Source organism: Passer domesticus, chromosome 18 (assembly GCF_036417665.1).
Source record: "Passer domesticus isolate bPasDom1 chromosome 18, bPasDom1.hap1, whole genome shotgun sequence".
Classification (NCBI taxonomy): domain Eukaryota; kingdom Metazoa; phylum Chordata; class Aves; order Passeriformes; family Passeridae; genus Passer; species Passer domesticus.
In genome coordinates this window covers 2,715,965-2,735,290 of record NC_087491.1, presented here as the reverse complement: position 1 = coordinate 2,735,290, position 19,326 = coordinate 2,715,965, and the positions used below count along the sequence as shown (strand labels likewise).

General features: G+C 54.0%; 2 protein-coding genes across 28 annotated transcripts in view; one reads left to right on the top strand and one right to left on the bottom strand.

Annotated features, from left to right (window-relative positions):
- Positions 1-53: 53 nt before the first annotated feature.
- NOXA1 (NADPH oxidase activator 1) lies at positions 54-16,020 on the bottom strand. 9 transcript variants are annotated; one of them, XM_064393479.1, is made up of 15 exons: positions 15,717-16,020; positions 13,717-13,799; positions 12,280-12,388; positions 10,023-10,157; positions 8,822-8,929; positions 8,062-8,121; positions 7,507-7,544; positions 6,679-6,820; positions 4,920-4,973; positions 4,148-4,220; positions 3,958-4,016; positions 2,649-2,818; positions 1,525-1,630; positions 1,320-1,443; positions 54-1,094 (listed from the first exon to the last, which is right to left on the bottom strand). In XM_064393479.1, exons 1-15 carry the CDS (start codon positions 15,888-15,890, stop codon positions 997-999), a joined length of 1,533 nt encoding a protein of 510 aa, XP_064249549.1. In that variant the 5' UTR covers positions 15,891-16,020; the 3' UTR covers positions 54-996. The 9 variants fall into 9 exon arrangements, with proteins under 9 accessions (XP_064249549.1, XP_064249546.1, XP_064249547.1 ...); XM_064393476.1 differs by having other exon boundaries at positions 1,320-1,630; XM_064393477.1 differs by having other exon boundaries at positions 1,320-1,630; positions 4,148-4,217.
- Positions 16,021-16,200: 180 nt separating this feature from the next.
- The window catches only part of EXD3 (exonuclease 3'-5' domain containing 3), a 254,263-nt gene continuing 251,137 nt past the window's right edge, over positions 16,201-19,326 (top strand). For 6 of the 19 annotated variants that reach the window (XM_064393452.1, XM_064393457.1, XM_064393464.1 and 3 more), the window contains exon 1: positions 16,269-16,652. The gene's annotated coding sequence lies outside the window, so the exon portion shown is untranslated. Of the gene's footprint in view, positions 16,224-16,267; positions 16,653-17,043; positions 17,219-19,231; positions 19,254-19,326 lie in introns of those variants that run through there. The other 13 variants (XR_010348975.1, XM_064393459.1, XM_064393465.1 and 10 more) reach the window with 9 other exon arrangements.

Sequence of the window (19,326 nt, the reverse complement as noted above, 5' to 3'; positions counted from 1 at the left end):
CTGTTGTTAAAAATACTTACTGGCATATCTCAGCAGAAAAACACAAGTGGAAGTTGATTTAAGAGTTGCCAACTCTGGCTCAGGGTTTATTTTATATTCAAGTTACATAGCCAAGTTTTGTCAAGACACCAAATCCAGAACAGGTTTCAGCTCCAGGCACTTGAGTGTTTTATTTAGATCAGCCCAGCCCAGTTGCAGGAATTGGACAGGGCTTTCAGCCTTTGCAACAAAAGCCCAGCACTGCACTTCCCAGTCAGTCCTTTCCCCAGGGTTCTCCCACAACCCAGAGCTGCTCTGAGCAGTGGGGATTTCCACAACTGCCTATTCTCTGTGCTCCAAGATCCCACCTTGGCCTTAGGGCTTAAGAAAAGTGCCCAAGGCACCTGGTGAAGGAATGGTCATGTCCATAGCTATTTGCTATAGAAAACAGTGGTCTTAACTCATGGTGTTATCCCATTAATCCCACTGCAAACTGGTTCCAAAAGCCTTTTGAAAGAGCAGCATCTCTGGCTGGTGGAGATAAGGTTATGTGACCTGAGAGCCTGGGGAACAGGGCTCAGATCCTGCTCCCAGCCAGCCACCCTTGGCTTTGGGAGTGAGGCTCAGCCTTCCCAGCCTCAACATGAGCTACAAGGGAGAGGGGATGAGGACTTCCAGCCAGGGGAACCTCTTCCCACCCAGGGGAACCTCTTCCCACCCAGCAGCCTGAGCTGCTACGTGGACAATTCCCACAGCCAAACCCCAGAGCCCTCTCCCTGCTCTCTGCTCTTCACAGACACATCTTCAGCAGTGCAAGCACGAGGTAAAAATGCCAGGTCAGGGAACAGGCTGTGGGAAATGCCATCACTGCTGGAACTGACCCCATGGATCTGAGTGGCAGATACCCCCTGTCCAGGTACAGCAGAGCTCCTGGCTGTGCTGGCTGGGGCCCAAATGAGCTGGGATGAGTGTCTCCCACCCCGGGGGTGCAGTCAGGCAGGAAAAGGCTCCTGTTTGCTATAGGAAGGCTGCACCACAGCTGGTCTGGGTGGCAAAGCATTTGGGAAAGATGCCAGTCTTGCCATTGCAACGTCCTTCCAGCCAGTCCTCGTTCACTGGAAAAAAATTTTAAAAAAAGGAGCAGGAATGAGCCCTGGCCCATATGAATGGGGTTAGTGAGAGTTTTTATGGCTGGAATTTAACTCTGGGAAAAACCCCGTGCAAGCCTGTAACTCCTGAGAGTATGAACCTGAGACAGCACTGGTGAGGCCACATTTCCCCCAATGCCTCCCCACAGCAGACCCCAAAAGCCTGGCCCAGCAGCAGGACTGGAGAGCTACCTTCAGAGAGGATATCCAGCACATCTCCCTTGCTGAACTCCAGGTCCCCTGGTCCCTGTGCCAGGTAAGAGTGCTGAGCCAGCATCTGGTAGAGAACAGGTCTGCCTGAGTGGGAGTCTGAGTCCTGCAGGAAAAAGGCAGCATAGAGGTCGCAAAGCAAAGCAGAGACTGGGGCCCAGCAGAGACCTTGTCCCAGCCCACGTACCTGACAACAGAGTGTCAGCTTGCCCTCAGTCAGCTGCTGCCACACCTTCCCCAGGTCCTCCTGTCCCAACACAGTCCCCAGCTCTGTGCCATCCAGGAGCCTGTAGCTGCAAGTGTTCATTAATGCTGAGCAAATCATCCCCTTTAAAGCCAAACTTGGAGGCCAGCCCAGCCCTCTGCCACCCTCAGTCTTTACAGTCCCCTTTGCAGGCTAGTTCTGAGCTTGTCCTGATGCACAGTGACATGGGGCCACCCCACATGCTCAGCGGGCAGAAATGGCACTGTGGGGAGTGACACTGTCACCTCCTCCCACACAAACTTGAGGGAAAGACTCTAAACTCTCCTGATGCCACTGTGTGTCCCAAGGGGTGTCACAATCAGAGAGACCTCACCCCAGGAACTTCTGCCTGAATCCCAGTTTGGTCTGCATTATCCTTGTTACTGCAAAGGCTGAGCTGAGTGGGACAAAATCCAACGTGTGGCAGCTGCATCTACACAGAGTTTTTCCTTCTCCCCCCTTTTTCTTGACCATGGTACAGTTTCCTAGGAAAGATCCTTCAGGCTTCCAAGGCCCACAGAATCACAGAGTTGTAGAACAGTTTTGTTTGGAAGGGCCATAAAGATAATTTAGTTTCAACCCCCTGCTATGGGCAGAGAATCTTTTCTACACCAGGTTGCTCCAAGCTCCATCCAATCTGGCCTTGAAGAGTTCCAGGGATGAGGAATTCACAGTGTCTGTGGGCAAGCTGTGCCAGGGCCTCACCACTCTTATATTAAAGAATTTGTTCATAATATCCCATGCAACCCTGCCCTCTGTCAGTTCGAAGCCATTCCCCCTTCTCCTGTCACTCCATGCCTTTGTAATAAATCCCTCTGCAGCTCTCCCTGAGCCCCTGATGTACTGGGAGGGGATTATAAGAACAGCATGTTCTTCCCCATGGGGATCATGCTGTTGTCCCACCCACAGCCCATGGTGAGGTTTGCCCTCTAGGCAGACTGTGTGCTCACACCTTTGCTGGTTTTGGCCCCAGATGAATGTTCCCAGGAGCCCAGAGGCAGCTGGCCGCCCGTGTCCTGAGGGGAATGGCTGCTGGCCCACACACCTGTGGGCTGCTCAGCCCATACCTGAGCGTGCCCCGCTGTGCCTGCTGAGCCAGCCTGTCCCGCAGCAGGGCCCGCAGGGCGGGCAGGGCCGGGGCCTCGCCCGCCTGCAGCAGCAGCGAGCACTCGCAGCGCAGCCGCAGCACCGCCGGCCTGTCTGTGCCCGCGGAGGCCTCCCCGCGCCTCGGGGGCACCTGTGGGGAGACGGGCTCTGTCAGAGTGGAGAATCAGAGTATCCTCAGCTGCAAGGGACCCACCAGCATCTTCAAGTCCAGCTCCTGTCCCTGCCCAGACCCCCCAACAGCCCCACCCTGGGCATCCCTGGCAGCGCTGGCCAAAGGCTCCTGGAGCTCTGGCAGCCTCGGGGCCGTGCCCATTCCCTGGGGAGCCTGGGCAGTGCCAGCACCCTCTGGGGGAAGAGCCTTGCCCTGACTATGAAGTTCACAGTCTAAGGAGAACCACAACTGACTAACAGACCCAACTGACAATATCTGCTGTCATACCAAGAGAGGTGACACAGACACAATCCCTCATCTCTGTGCTGCCATGTCGCAGTAGAACATCATCAAAATGCAGACCTGAATTTCAAAGGGGAACTCTGGATTCAAAGCCTGGGATCAAATGTTCCTCCTGTGACTTAGGAATTCTGGTTTTGGTTCTGATTTTACAGGTACCTCCTAAACCCAAAATTATATGAACAAGGCCCCAATTCCTCCAGCCAGCTGGAGAGGAGCAGCCACATTCCTCTGTTGTGTTGCCTTCTGGCTGAACTACACCTGAAAAATATACCCCAAAAGCCCTAAAAACAGGTGTGACAGAGCTGACCTACAGCTGAGGGACAGAGGTCATGTTCCCAGAGGGTCACAGGAGCCATTCCAGGACCATCACATGCAGGGGCTGGCAACGGCATGGAAGTACCTCAGAGGACATTACCCAACAGGGCAAATTTAAATTAACAGTGCTATCCAGACTGATAACGACAGAAAATGGGACACAGGAAGAGGGGGAAAGGGACAGCAGGGTGTTCAAAGACAACTGCCTCTTGCAAAGTTGACTGTAAAGCAAGTGCACAAGAATTCTGATGTGTTTGGTGCTCCTGGTGCCTCAGAGAGTGGCAACAGGTCAGTCGTAGGCTGTCTCACAAGGTGGGATGGCCACAAACTGGGAGGAAAGGCCACATGGGAGCCTCCCTTTAGAATGGAAAAGTGTCAGAGGAAGGAGGTTTTTTCCCAGTGATCTGGGAGCAGCTCAGGAATTCTGGGCAAGAATCTTGCACTCTTCCCAGCCCTGGCCTCCTGAGGCTGTGCCAGCTTCAGCATGTGAAACATCTCACCTTGGAGTCCATGTGGGCATTGGCATCATTGACAGAGGCATTTTCTTCCCCAGGAGGATCTGAAGAACAGCACAAAGGCAGGGGAATAGCCCTGCAGTCAGCAGTGGCTGCAGTGGGGCCACCACCTCCTCATGCCCTCTAAAGAGTGGGGTTTGGGCACAGCTTCACCCACTGAGGGCCCAGGGATTACCTGGCTTCTGCTTCATGGGGAGGCGGCTGGGAGGCACCTGGGCAGGAGGAAGGGGAATCCCAGTGCTGATCTTCTGCAACAGAACAGCATCAGAAAGGAGAGGACAGAAAATGGGAGCCTGGACAAGGCTGGTGTGTGACAGGCTGCAGCCAGCTACAGACTTGTGGGTGTAACCCCAGGGAGAGCTGCTCATTGAATGGTTGGATGAGGTGGAGCAATCAGGCTCTCGAGGGCAGAGGTTTGGGGACACTTCCCTGGCACCCTGCTCCCTGCTGGGTTGGTGCTGGAACAGAAGGAGGCTGCTCACACTGTGCTGAGTGCTCTCCCCCACTTGGGCTGGTTGACAGTGACACATCCATGGAGCAAACACCCAAGTGTGTACCAGGGATTCATTTGGAGGAGGAAAAATGAGAACTAAAAAAATCATAGCAACATCAGAACAACCATGTGCTTGAAAACTCCTTCACAGGAAATGGGGCTCAACTGGGCCCTTCCACACTGGGTTCAGATGGAAAATGATTGGGATAATGTGTGGCTATGCCTGTGGTAGAGATGAGAGACAAAGTTCTCCCGAGTCAAAGGGATTTTTCCTACTCCTAACTCTTCTGTTGCTCCCATTCAAGAGCACTTGGTCTTCAATCAATAGACTCAGTGTTTCATACTCTACGTTTCTGTTACAGAGTTGTCCTATCCTGTGATAATCTTACAGATAAATGTCCCAAATGTATGTCTTGGTCCCTCCTTCCCCCTGGTTGCAAGGCTGCCAGCTCACCCATTTATCCATCCTTGAGGCAGGCTCCAGGAGAGAGCTCGGGATGTGCAGCTTCTGCAGAGGGACACGGAGCAGAGCAGGGTGAGAGAGAGGAGCCCAGTGACCCAGCCAGCCCCAGCACTGCCTGTCACCCTATGGCCACACGAATGTGTGGGGTCACCCCCAGCCACCCAAGTGCTCAGTGCTCACAAACTGCTGGACAAAATCCAACGATCCTTCTGCAGCTTTTCCAGCTGGGAGCAGAGCTGCTGCTGGAGTGGCTGCAGTGGAACAGACCAAACACCCACCAAACCCCCTGCTCCCAAGACAGAGCTCAGGCAGAGAGCATCAAGGATGCCCAGGGATACCAGTCCAACTGCATTTCTGTGTCTTCTGACAATCACTGCTGCTCATTTCAACTGAGCATTGCAATTTTTTGCTTACAATGCTTTTTTTCCTTTTCTGTTGAGAGTCTGTTTTTACTTTTTCTACATTGAATTTCACCTGGCACTTCACTGAGCAGTCAACCACCACATCCAAATACTTGTGTAACTGTTCCTGTTAGCTCCAGATGCTTCAGGCTCTCCCCCTATTCCTATAGCACTTAGGAATATGCTAAATGCTTATGTCACAGAGGATCTGCTGTGGGAACATCCTTTCTTTTTAAAAATGAAAGGAAGAAAAACCTGTTCATTTATACCCAACTTTTAATTCTGTACTTTTACGAGTCCTCAGAGCACTGCCTCAATTGCTCAAACACCTCACTGGTTTATAGTAGTCTTATGAAGAATTTTGTGACTTTTTTGAAAGATAGGCAGGTAATACATTCACTGAACCTAATGCAGGTTTACAACATCTCTTTCAAAAAGTGAACTAGACAGGTGAGAAATGGCTTCTGCCAACAAAAGATTTTCCATGTTGTGTTTATCTGTTTCTATTCAGTCTGTTTACACTACAGCTCCCTGGCTTGCAGGAAGATGTCAGATTTGCTGGGCTCCAAGTCCTTAGGACTTCCCTAGAGCCATCCATAAAACCTGCCTGTACAGCTGAAACCCGCCCCAAACATTCCCAAAGTCCATTCAACAGAGGCACTACAGACCAGGTAAGGACCAGCCCACCTCCTCAGCTCCATCAGAGCTCTCAGGGGATAAATCCTACTCTAAATGGTGGTCCTTGGTGAGGTCTGCTATCCTACAACTCCACAATAGGATCTCCTACGGCGGAGAGCCCAGAAGCCATCCTTGTGGATCTACAGAGGTGAATGGCAGAGACTGGTGAGAGCCCAGTGTCAGGAAATCTGGGGGGTGTGGGAAGCAGCTCCTGAGGGCTGTGCTCAGGGCGGCTGTGGCTAAGCCTGCCCTCGGGCCCGTGTCCCTCCCTGCCCTCGGGGCTGTGTCCCTGCCCTCGGGCCCGTGTCCCCACCCTGCCCTCGGGCCCGTGTCCCCACCCTGCCCTCGGGCCCATGTCCCTCAGCACCCTCGGGGCGGTGTCCCTCCCTGCCCTCGGGCTGTGTCCCTGCCCTGCCCTCGGGCCGTGTCCCTGCCCTCGGGCCGTGTCCCTGCCCTGCCCTCGGGCCGTGTCCCTCAGCACCCTCGGGGCCGTGTCCCTGCCCTGCCCTCGGGCCGTGTCCCTGCCCTGCCCTCGGGGCCGTGTCCCTCCCTGCCCTCGGGCCGTGTCCCTGCCCTGCCCTCGGGGCCGTGTCCCTCCCTGCCCTCGGGCCGTGTCCCTGCCCTGCCCTCGGGGCCGTGTCCCTCAGCACCCTCGGGGCCGTGTCCCTCACCTGCCCGTCGTGGATGGCCGTGGCCCAGCCGTCTGCCGCTCTGCCCAGCACAAACACCAGGCTCCCGGCCGCCACCTCGGGCGCGGACGGCTCCTCGGGGCGGTACCGGGACAGCACTCGGTGGTAGCCGGACTCGGCATCCCTGCGGGGAGAGGAGGGCGCTGCAGCGGCCTGGGGTGCGGTGCTGATGGCCCTGAGCCAGCGCACTGCACCGGCCCCAGCTGGCACGGGCTGCAGGGTGAGGGTCTTGGGAAATCGGGATTTCCATTGCTGCTCTTCGCTCCAACTGGGAACAAAAGGGGCTTAGGAAACATTGATTTGCCAAATGCAGCTGTATTTGCATTGTACTTATGTTCAATGTCAAGATCAAAATAGTTATTCGACACAGCCCTGAAGTACTGCTGGTGCGATATCACCAAAACAAATTACTTTCTTGGGGTTTGAACATAATTTTGGCTCAGGACACTAGGGTTGGTAGTGAGTATTTGGAATTGTCCTCGGAATTAAGATGGAAAAGCTGAGCACCCTCTGCCACAGACCTAGGCAGGTCCCACAACTTCCGTCTGCTTCCATTCCCCAGGCATGCCACGATCCATGCCAGTCTCCCAGGACCATTGAATCAAGTCCTGCAAACTGCCTAGAGGCTCTTGCAGAGATGCCAGGGACCTGCAGCATCCTTTGCAGCCTTTGTATGTTTGTCATTCACTTCACCCCTGGTCAGAGAGGCTATGGATCCCTCAGTGTCTTCACACAAATAAGCCAGAGAATAAAAGACTTTCTGAACAGTAGTGAGGGAAGGGTAAGACCAAGGTGGGACTGAACACTCACCGCAGAGCATCAGCACTGGGTTCATAAAAGCCCTGTTTCTGTGGGAGAAACAACAGGATCTGTTTGTAACAGTGCCTCCTACACCAGCAATGCCATCTCACCTCCTGACTCTTACTCCATTTGTCATTCCACACCACCCAGAAAAAGTCTGCTGCTCCACACCTTACCAGGATGTGCCTTCTCTTCCTTCCCCTCCCTCTTTATCTCATCCGGATGTAAGACAATCTCTTTCCCCTCCCCTGGTTCCAAGGAACTCCCAGTACAGTGGGAGGCAGCTGTGCTCACACTGACACATTTACTGAAGTGATGAGCAGAGACAGGCTGAGCACAGCAAAGCTGTTTTGACATGGTGAAGAGCGAAAAATGCATCTTCAAGGGGCTGGAGATTCCCATCACTGAGTCCCTTACAGCCAGTGCTGAGCCTGGATGGATCCAGGCTGGTATTACACTGGTTTTACCAAGAGTCCACTCTTCCTTTCCCTGGTGGTTCGGATCTGATCCTCTTTCTGGAGCTCCATGACAGCTCCATTCCTCCTTTCACAACCCTGTCCTCACCTGAGGCCTGAGAGGCTCAAAGCCAATGTACTCATCGTTGGGAATGATGGATGAGATGACCTGTTGGAGAACAAAGCAGTGAGTCAATCTAGGCTGGACGAAGAGACCCCCAAACTTCATCCAATATTATCTGCTCAGACCCATTTCCTTCTGGCATCCCAAGGTCAGGCAAAATGTGGACCTGTACATGCAGTGGGAGAGGCAGAGCTGGATTCCCAATACAACCTCAACCATTTGTGTCCCAGTTTTTTAGTCTTTCCAAGGTTTCTTTAAAAGTATGTGAATTTATTACTTTCCTTTAGTTGTTTTGGAGCTCTCTGTTCTGACTACACTGGTCACAGACAGGGACAGAGAAATTCTGTGCTGCCTTGTATTAAGGGATATGACAAAGCATTTGTTCCCTGAGTGCCAACCTGTCCGCCTGGGAATGCAGGACTGAGCAGCAACATGCTGGGACAACAAGCCCCTCTTAAAAACATCATTATCAGCAAAAGGGCAACCATGGGTTCCCAGAGTACCTGCTCAGCCCTTTCAGACTTTAAGTGATCAAGACTTGGAAGGTATTTTATAGCCAAAGTGTATTTTTTGGTAGAAGGAGTAGCAATTCTAACGAATTTTGGCTTCTGTGTCCCAACTGCCTGGCCTGGCTGTAAGCTCTGCCCATCCTGCTCTGGCTGCCCACACAGCACTGCTCTCTGGAGATGGCAGGGGCAAGATTTTTTTCTGGCGCTGTTAACTGTGACAATTACGTGCCTGTTACCTTGGGTTTACCCAGGAAATCTTTTGAATCCAGCTGCTCAACTTCCTTCTTTCGTGGTCTGAAAAGTTCCCCGAGAGGAACCAGCATGGGCTCTAAAAACAGGTGGTCCTGGGGTGGGGACAGCAGGTAAAGGAAAAGCCATCAGTTCGCACTGAACAAAACATCAGAGCCCTGAAAAGCAAATACAGCTTAGGTGTGCAAGAGCAGCTCCAGGAAGACATTGGGCCAAAAGTCTCAGCTGTGAACTTGACAAAGGCCACTCAGGCTCCACAAAAGCACGAGCAAACTGAGAGCTCAGCAGCCCCTCCCCACTGTGGAGGCAAGGACTGACACTGCTGGCATGGGGTGTGTGCGAAGGGGGGCAGTGCAGGAAGGTTTATCAAACAAATCTTCTGAACAGCTTTTCTGTTTGACTTCAGATGTTTTCCGTTTGACTTCAGATGTTTTCTGTTCAGCCACTGAGTAGCGTGCTAATAGCAAATATAAATAATACACTGAAAAGCACAAATGTGATGCAGAAGAGATGACTGGATTAAAAACAAAGTATGAATCTCTTAAAAAATATGAAGGTAGCAAACTAATGAATCCTTCAGGAAGAGTAAATCAGAGATCTGCAAATGTTTTCACATCATAAAGGAGTCTAACAGGAAACTTTTACTTAGAAGCAGCTCTAGAAACACTTTCACGCCCTACTTAAGCTCTAAAAGTGATTGACATTAATATCTGAGCTGCCACCAATTGTTCTTGAGGCCAAAGGGACTCAAAAGAAGCCAGCCAGTGCCATGAAAAGGGAGACTCTCCAGACCTGCACTTGTAGGGCTTCTGCACTTGAAACACTGCACAAGGAAACTGGTTTTGCAGGACAAGTACAAATGGAACCTATTGGAGTGGAACTGAGCTCCTGAACACGATGAACCAGGAAGCCATGTCCCCAGCCTCAGAGGTCATCCCAAAATCCTTCACTATGGTGTTTCTGGGCAGTGAAGCACCTGGGGGTGGTGGGGTTCCTTGATCACCTGAAGCCCTGGTTTGGCAGAGAATCATGTACAAATGGCTTAGACTGTGCTAGCAGGTGGCCCAGCAGGTGGAGGGATGGCAGGAACATGCAGGTGTCAGGAACACTTAAAATGACAACTTTTAGCACACATCCCTGAACTGAAGCCCAAAGCACACTCCCAGGAGCTCACAGATGTGGCCGTACCTGCACCCGCTCCAGGGCCAGCTCCAGGACTGCTGTTCTTCTTTCAGGTCTCCACACAACAGCCTTCTCCAGGGTGACTCTGGCCTCCTGCCACTGCTGCAGGTGGCACTGCACTGCTGCAGTGCTGTACAGCACCTGGAGTGGGCACAGGGAAGGGACTCAGGGCCAAGACCAAGGGACACCCAACACATCCTCCTGAGCTCAGCCAGGAAAGAGGGACAAGCACTAAAGCACCAAGAGTTCAGCAACAGCATAGCTGGGAACATTTCACAATCAGAAAGGAAAAACAAAAGCTTGGGTGTGCTGGAGCTGCTGGTCAGGGTGATGAGAGACAGGAGGACAGCAGGTGAAGACTCTGCTAGCACACTGTTTAATTCTGATCCTTCCAGCATCCAAAAGGCCAGGAAGCTTTCCTTGGGTGTTTTTCTGCATGCATCTAGATAATGATTTTTGTAATCCTGACTCCCTGTCACTGCAAAATAACTTAACTGAAACTATTTCATGCTGTAGTGGGCTGTGAATGTGCAAACTGTCAGCTGTAGCTTGTCACCCTTCAGCAGCATGTCAGTCTGTTCCTGGGGAAGAGCAGGCTGTGGGAGTGTTGCAGATGGGGTGTTGGAGAGCTGTGGTCTACACTGAGAGTGGGAGATCTCTGCCTGTCACTGGCCAGCTGGGCCACAGCCAGAGCACTGTCAGACAGCTCCTTATCTCCTGTGATAGGGTTATCAGCTGGGAATTGAGGTGTGTACCTGGCTGCACGCCCTGCTCAGGACAAGCAGGACAAGCTGGAGCTCATTGGATGCTTTTCCTTTACTTCCTTAGCCATGGCAGTAGAAGACTCTGTTTGGGAGTGTGGGGAATGGCAACACTGAGCATGTACAGAACTGCAGGGACAGGCCCTCTCAGGAGGCAAGGCAGCAGTTCTCACTCAGTCAGAAGTGTCACAGCCTTGCAAGAGGCAAATATTTCTGGGTTTTCAAACCACACATGTATATCCCACGAGGAGATCAGCTGCAGCACATGAGAGGCCATGCATGGGGAAAGCTGATGGCACAATTCTGCTGCAAGATGTTGTTTGTGTATTTTGGAAAATGAGCTCCAGGTAAGAATGAGCTCCAGCTGAATCAGGATGTTGATCCCAAGTCTGGAGGGCCAGCACATGTCCCGGTGATGCCTGGAGTAATGGGTTGTGTGTCCACACCAGGAAGGGCCCCACCAGGGGAGGGACACTCCTGAGCCCTGCCCCTTTCCCAGGGAACTGCTCATTTCCAAGAGAAGGCAGTGCTGTGGCACTGAAGCTGTTAAAGCCAGGGAGGTTGGGTAATACCACAGATGCCAAGGATAGCTTCCTCCTGCCAGGTATAAGGTGCATGAAAATGGCTGAGATGCTTGGCTGGAGTTACACAATGACTCCTCACTCTCACGGAAGTAAGGAGTTAAATCCTCTTTCCTGTATCTGCTTTTCAATCTGTGCATGTGGACTCAGAGAAAACAAAATGAACCCTTCCAGTAAAGGACAGTTTCTAGGAATCCTTTACATATGTCCAAATATTGCAAAAATGTACAATCAGTTCAGCCTTTGAGCTTTCTTGAACAGGATGTGGCAGGTTGGCTCTGTGTGACAGTAAGAGGTGCAGGAGGAAGAATTACAAACACAGCCTGAGCATGGGGTGTGAGTTCAGGCACAGAGGGAATATTAAGATCAGTTGCTGCAGCTGGAAAGAGGCTTTCATGCACCTGACTTTCCTACAGCCTACATTTTGCACCAGCTCTGTTCTCATCTGTCAACATGTCTGAGAGCTAAGGAGTTCACTAAACTTCCATGTGTGTTTACATCCAAGTGTACATATTACACAGAATCCCAGACTGGTTTGGGTTGGGAAGGACCTTAAAGCTCCCAGTTCCACCCCTGCCATGGACCAGGTTGCTCCAAGCCCTGTCCAGCCTGGCCTTGGACACTTCCAGGGATGGGGCAGCCACCACTTTGTCTACATATAGAGAAAATAAAAACCCTTCAATACAGAAATTCCTGTGCACCTGCTCTGAACAATTTTACTTTTCAAACTGCATAATTTGCTAAACTTTCCAGAGATGATGTTGGTTTACAACTTTTATGATTAAGTTACTTTTTAAAAAGTGCAAGCAGAATATTTTTACAGTTCTCATGTACTTTCTTCGAAAAGTCTTAGGTCTCTAATCCCTGCTACTGACACCCCCCAAGAGTGGGGAAGGATTGCTGAGCCAGGCTGACTCTCACCTCCCAGGCATAGAGGATGTGCCTCAGCCCCAGCTGCTTGTAATCAATGAAGGGATTTTCTCTTAGGTGACTGAAGGCCATGTGATAGTCAGAGAGAGCTTCTTCATACCTGCAATGCAGAGGTGACACAAGAAACTGAGCCTAAAACTAGACACTGTTTAAAAAGCTTGAAAATCACACTAGCAAATAACATGTGTTCTGCTCTGCAGCCTGTGCAAGGAGAGCTGCACCTGAGATGTGTTACAAAGAACCAAGGTTACCCACTGCTGGGAGCTCCCTGCCTGTCCCAGCACGTGTCCCAAGAAGATTGAGGGCTGGGAACCTGACTGATGAGGACCAGAGAGGGCACACACATGGCCAGAACATCAAAATTGAGAAACTCGAAATTTAGAACCTCAACATTTAGAAATTTAGAGAACCTCTGTGGATAAGGAGGGTATTGGTCTGAATTTACACCAGCTATGCAACTGAAATCCAAGCGGGTGCCCACTGAGGCTGCAGGCAGTGAAAGGAAGGGCCCAGGAATGGCTGTGCAGTAGGCACCTGGTTAAGAGAAAGTGCCCAAGTGGGTGTTGGGGGTGGGAGCAGCTTCTGATGAAGGAGAGAGCCCTGGAGGCTGGAGGCCATCAGCTCTTTGGGCAGGAGGCAGCTGCCAGCTGTGCTGCCCCTGCAGTGGCTGTACTTGGGGCATGTTTGCTTCTGCTGCTGCTGGAGCAGCTCCAGAGAGCCCTGCCTGGGGCTCCACCAACCCCAGGCACAGCCTCTCTCCTGGAGAAGCCAGAACTGCTCACTTTAACTCCCTTACAGAAATAAAGACAGACTTTTTGTGGAGATTAAGGTCTGGGAAGTATGTGGAAATCAACAGGAAAGACAACAACTGAGCTCAAAGGTAAGACAAGATCTGTAAAATACTTCACCCAGCTCCTTGAGGAGGATGTCACTGTGATTTAACTGTGGAAACAATGAGTAATCAATCCCATGACACTTCTAGAGCGACCTCAGTATATTGTCAGTGAGACTGAGATCAGGCCCCTGAAGTCTGCTGGCAGGAGAGTGTGCAGGCTGCATTTTTAGGAAGGCCAAACTCATGTGTGTCGTGTAAAGACACACCAAGCAGCACAATTATATTTTTTTAATTTCCAGAGAAAATCTGAATGGCAACATAACATTGTGGCAGCCTTGCATCCACGGGTCTCTGTGTGTAGGGACAGCAATGTCATGTGTCAGCCACCCCTGGAGCCCCAGAGTTGTGCAGCTCTTATCGAGACAAGACTTGTTGACCTGTGACAAGGTTTCCAAGGCTAAAGCAGACCCTGTGAACCCTGTAAGGTTGCTGGAAGAAGTGAATTTTGGAATCAAAGAATCATTTAGGTTTAGGAATAAAGCAGGACTGAAAGGAGAGAACCAAAGACTGCACTGGCTGTGCACCTCACTCACATTTCCAGCTGCAGGTGGACAAACCCTCTCTGGAAGTAGCCCACAGCCAGGGAATTGTCCCTCTCAATGGTTTTATTGAATGCCTGAGGAGAAAAACACAGGCAGGGATCAGCTGGGATCTATCCTGTCAGTGCCTGGGCACACACACCCAGCCAGCCATGTCCCTCAAAGAGGCAACCCCTGGGCTCCTGCCCGAGGGCTGACACAGCTCCCAGCCATCCTTCAGGTCTTGGTTCTGTGTGAGCTGAGCTTCAGGCTTTTACCCCTCCTTGCTACAATGGACTGGACATAAATGAGCTGCATTGGCCATCTGGCTTCTTAAAATGGGAAAACTGTAGCCTGAAGCCAGTGGGAGCAGCACGACTGGCCAGGCTGGGGAAGGCTGAGGTGAGGAAAGGTGAGAGGGAGGAAGCTGCAGGGCTTCTCACAATGGCCTCTAAGTCAGTAGTTCTGCTTCGGTGCCCCAGCTAAAACCAGGCAGTGCTTGAGGTGATTTAGCTCATGGTTCAGCGTGCTGGGAGAGCCAGGAGTCCTCCTGGGACAGCATCAGGGGTGTGCTCCTTCCCTTGCCACTGCAGACACCTTGTGGGGATAACAAGGGCTGTAAGCCCAGCCCTGCCTGCCCTCCCTGCCCTGGGACAGCACTGCAGGGGAAGGGGAGTCCCTGTGACCCCACACCGTGCTGGAATGTCGGCCTCCCTGGGCCACAACTGAAATAACAACCAACCCTTGATCCACACGGAAGTAGAGCTGAGCTTCTTCCCAGCCAGTGCCCCTGGCTGGGGCTCAGAAATCTCTCCTGAGCTCTCTCCCTCATCCCCATGGCACCACTGCCATGTGGTCACTGTGTCTCAAACAGCCGCTGCTTGCCCAGGGCTCCACAGCGCTGCCCCGGCCCCTCCAGCACAGCCTCAGCTCCTCCTCACATGGAAAGGTTTGAGGAAAGGTTTATCTGCATCTCCTTGCTGGACATGGATGGATGGATGGATGGATGGATGGATGGATGGATGGATGGATGGATGGATGGATGGATGGATGTGCAGACACACCAGGTGCTGTCACAAAAAAGACTTTTCCTCAGGGCACCTCCTCTCCCTTCCCAAGGACAGTGGTTTTCTGGCACAGCAGCTTTGTTCTGGCAGTCTCCACTGCCAAGTAACGTACTTGTACTTTCAAAATACACCCATGTCGTGTCTAAACCCACACCCACAGAACAACTATTGGACAATCTTTTTCCTGCTTTGATTTAAAGCTACAACAACTCTGTATGTCCAGTGGGTTGAGGTCTTCTCTTGGAATCAGGCAGGCTGAGCTTTAGAGGTGTGGCTTTCACATGATAATGAGCTAAGTTCACCTAAAGGACAGGATTTTAACTGATTTAGCTTTAACAAAACTTAAGGTACATTGCTAGATGCAGTTTCCAGTATCTAATTTAAGTACTCTCTATTATCTTGTTTCAAAATGATTCTGCCCACTGATCTGGATTTCCATAGTATTTAGAGAACCATGGAATCACAGAATCATTAAGGTTGGAAAAGGTCTCAAAGACCGAGTCCAACTCGCATCACTGAGCTCACCACTGAACCCTGTCCTCGACAGTCACACCCGCCTTTTTAACTTCCACCTTTTTCACTGTTCTGAGATTCACTCTGCTAAACCTTTTCCGCCGACCGTTCACCCTTCAACATCCCGGCTCGCATTCCCGCCGGACACGAAACGCCGGATTCCAGATCGAGTTTCAGCATCATTCCCTCCGAGACGGACCCGGGGAACCGAGCCGCCCGCTCCCGGGATCCCTCCGCTCCCGGGATCCCCCCGCGCCCGGGATCCCCCCGCTCCCGGGATCCCTCCGCTCCCGGGATCCCCCCGCGCCCGGGATCCCCCCGCTCCCGGGATCCCTCCGCTCCCGGGATCCCCCCGCTCCCGGGATCCCTCCGCTCCCGGGATCCCTCCGCTCCCGGGATCCCCCCGCGCCCGGGATCCCCCCGCTCCCGGCTCACCCGCAGGGCCGCCTCGGGCCGCCCGGCCAGCAGCTGCACGCAGCCCATGTTGAAGCAGATCCTGGCCGGAGGCTCCGCGATGCCGCCGAAGGCGTCCAGGGCAGCGTCCCAGTGCCCGCGGTCCGCCGCCCGCACGGCCTCGTGCCAGCGCCGCACCAGCTCCCGGTACGCCATGGCCGGGCCGCGGCAGCGGGAACGGGAACGGGAGCGGGAACGGAGCCGAGCGGGGCCGCACCTGCCGACCGCCCGCGCCTCACCTGCCGGGGCGGGGCGGGACAGCGCGGCCACCTCGGCCCGCTCCGCTCCTCCCCTGGGCGGCGGGAGGAGACACGGAGCCCGAACGGACACGGACCCGGGAGGGGCGGACACTGAGCCCGGGACGGGACACGGACCCGGGAGGGGCGGACACTGAGCCCGGGACGGGACACGGACCCGGGAGGGGCGGACACTGAGCCCGGGACGGGACACGGACGGCGGCAAAGCAGCCGCTCCCGGCGGAGCAGGGCGGTGAGGGCGGCGGCCACAGCTGGGCTGAGCAGGCACCGGGGGTGCTGCTGGCTGAGGGCACCTGACCACGGCCAGAAGCGAGCGGCGGCCAGCGCTGCCGCGGCCAAAATTCCGCTCTGGGAGCTTCCCTGAATAAAATATTTAACGTGAATTGAAAACAGTAGATATTCTCAGGGGGGCGAGTTAACCACAGTAAGTACGGCAGGCACGGGCGGCGCCGCGCTCTGGTAAATACGGTAGACACCCCCCCCCACCCCCGGGCTCGCGCCCTGCCGCGGGCGACAGCGCCCCCTGGCGGCGACGCGCGTCGGTGTCCCGGAACAGGAGACCGATGGGGGCGCGGCGCCGTGCGCGAGACGTTCCGGGCCCGCTGGCGTTTGCGGCGCGGAGCGGCGGGGAAGGCTTTGAGCGGCGGACCGGCGGTGCCAGGTGAGTCCCGGGCGGGCCCGGAGCGAGCGGGGCCGGACCGGCCCGGACACCCGGCCCGGAGCGAGCGGGGCCGAACCGGCCCGGACACCCGGCCCGGAGCGAGCGGGGCCGGACCGGCCCGGACACCCGGCCCGGAGCGAGCGGGGCCGGACCGGCCCGGACACCCGGCCCGGAGCGAGCGGGGCCGGACCGGGCCCGAACCGGCCTGGACACCCGGCCCGGAGCGAGCGGGGCCGGACCGGCCCGGACACCCGGCCCGGAGCGAGCGGGGCCGGACCGGGCCCGAACCGGCCCGGACACCCGGCCCGGAGCGAGCGGGGCCGAACCGGGCCCGGACCGGCCCGGACACCCGGCCCGGAGCGGGCCCGTGCGGCTCGGACGCCCAGAGGAGCGGCTCCGGGGCTGGCGGGGCGGGCCGGGCTGAGGGCTGGGGCCGGCGAGGAGCCGGTGCCGGCGGGGAGCGGGGCGGAGAGCACGGCAGAAGCTGCGGGGATCGCGCCTTGAGCTCCGCGGCGCGGCGGGGCGGAGGCACAGCGGCAGCTCGGGCTGGAGCGAGCCAAGGGCAGGTAACGACCCAGGGACAGCGGCTGCAGCCCTGCGTGCGACTCGGGGGTTTCGGTGTGGAACAAACTGCTTGGGCTCCCTGCCACCGGTTTAAAACGTTGCAGAGGATGGGAGAGAAGAGTCAGTGGAATTGGAAGTACCGCGAGTGTTGTCCACACGTGGAAAGATAAAATGTGGTTTAGGAAAAGAAAGACAGTTTGTTTGATAGTTTGACTGTGATGGCAACAGCAGGAATGGAATAAAATGAGTGGCTAAAATTTGGTGTCTAATTAGATCCTGCAGATGTGATGAATATAAAGATGAAAGGCTAACCCATGTATGGTTGGAAAAAGGAGATTCCCCCACTGGTGTTCCTTCTTGGGAAGGGAATTCAGCATCTGAGTCAACTGATGAATGCTTAGAACCATGTACTTGGACTTTCCAGGAATTGAACTCCAGTGCAACTCGACAAGTTAATGAAGCAGGTGGTGTTGCCATACCAAATGTAAGAATAGCCTTAGGACAAACGTGCCTCAGCTGTGAAATGGAAGCCGTGGATGGGTGGGGACCAGCTGCTCCCCACACCTTGGCTCAGTCCCTGGCTGAGCCCAAAGCCCTGCGTCACCTTTGCTTCCAGGGTCCCTGCTGACACACAGGGGACATGGCAGGGACAGGGTGCTGCTGGCCTGCCTGCCTGGGTGGTTCCACGTGGCAGGAGGATCTCAATACCACGACAGCCACTGGTGGGGGTGGAGGACTGGCAGGACACAGCTGCAGCAGTGGCACCATCTGAATGCACTGCTGGGGGAGGAGGTGATTGCTGCTGTGGTTTGCAGTTGTTCTAAGGAAAATCAAGCTGCAGTGACCATGTGTGTGCTCGTGGTTACAATGGGCTGCCAGGGAGCCTCTGGTTCCAGGAGCTCTCCAGTGTGACAGAGAAATCCTGGGGAGTTCAGGGCAGGCCACAGAAATGCTCTGGTTCTGGAAAACAAGCCTGAATAAGATCAGTTTATTCAGGCACATTGAAGAGAAGAGAGCTGAGGAGTGACTCAGGCACTCTGGAAATCCATGCCTGTGGGAAGTTCTCCCACAGCTGGATCCTGTCAACCTTCCCAAAGCACGCAGCAGGCTCTGGGAACTGAGGCACAGCAACACAAATTCTGGTCAATGGCACCCAGTTTCCCAGCAGTGCTGGAGGGTGACTACAGGAGGAGCTGGGGCAGAGGGGAAGGCCTGGCAGTGTTGGGAGCTGCTCAGCTGAAGGCTCTCAAGGCTGAAGGTGTGCTCAGAGCAGACTCCTGGGCAGCCTCAGGGCCAGGCCAGTTTGGCCAAGCAGTAGGGCAGAAACAATCAAATTTTAACATCTGGAGCAAAAGCAGCAAAATGCATCTTCTGGAATGTAACTGCTCCATCAGAAAAGCTCTGTCTGGAGTTCTGAGGCAACAGTGCTGCCTGTAGGAGTGCTGCCACTGACCTGCAGTTCAGCAGTGAGCACATTCCTCTCTGGTGGGGCAGAGGAGATGCTGCTCACACAGAGCCCCTGCAGACACAGAAGGACCAAACTGAACACTTCAAATTGCTCTTTTCCACTGCAAACAGCAGCTGGCACACCTGGAACAAGTGCAGCTTGTGGGATTCTCCCGAGGCAGCATGGACAGAGGTGAGAGGCAGCAGGGACAGCTGCCTGTGCTGGCAGTTCCCAGCTCTGGGGTGGTGCAGAGGGATCCTCACACAGAAGTGGAGTCCACAGAGGCTCAGTTATATTCAGACAAGCAAAGCTGCTGCTCCTGTGAATAGATAATTTACCCAAACGTGCATTAAATAACTTGCTGATGTGTGCAGTGATGTAACCTGGGAAGAGGGAATGACATAGGGCACCTCTGGGCTAATCACAAAGACATTTCATTGGAATTAAGAGTATTCTTCTGAACTAAGTTTTAGTAATTTAATTCAAAAACTAATTACTGAGTCTGTGTAATATGTCTTTAAATAAAAATAATTTTTTTAGCTCTCTGAGGATTCTTGGTGCTCTGGCAGCCTCCTCAAGCAGCTCCTTTGGTAAGCAGGGGCACTGGAGGGAGGGCTGGTCACTAGGAACTGAGGAACAGAAACAGGACAGATGCCAAGGGCT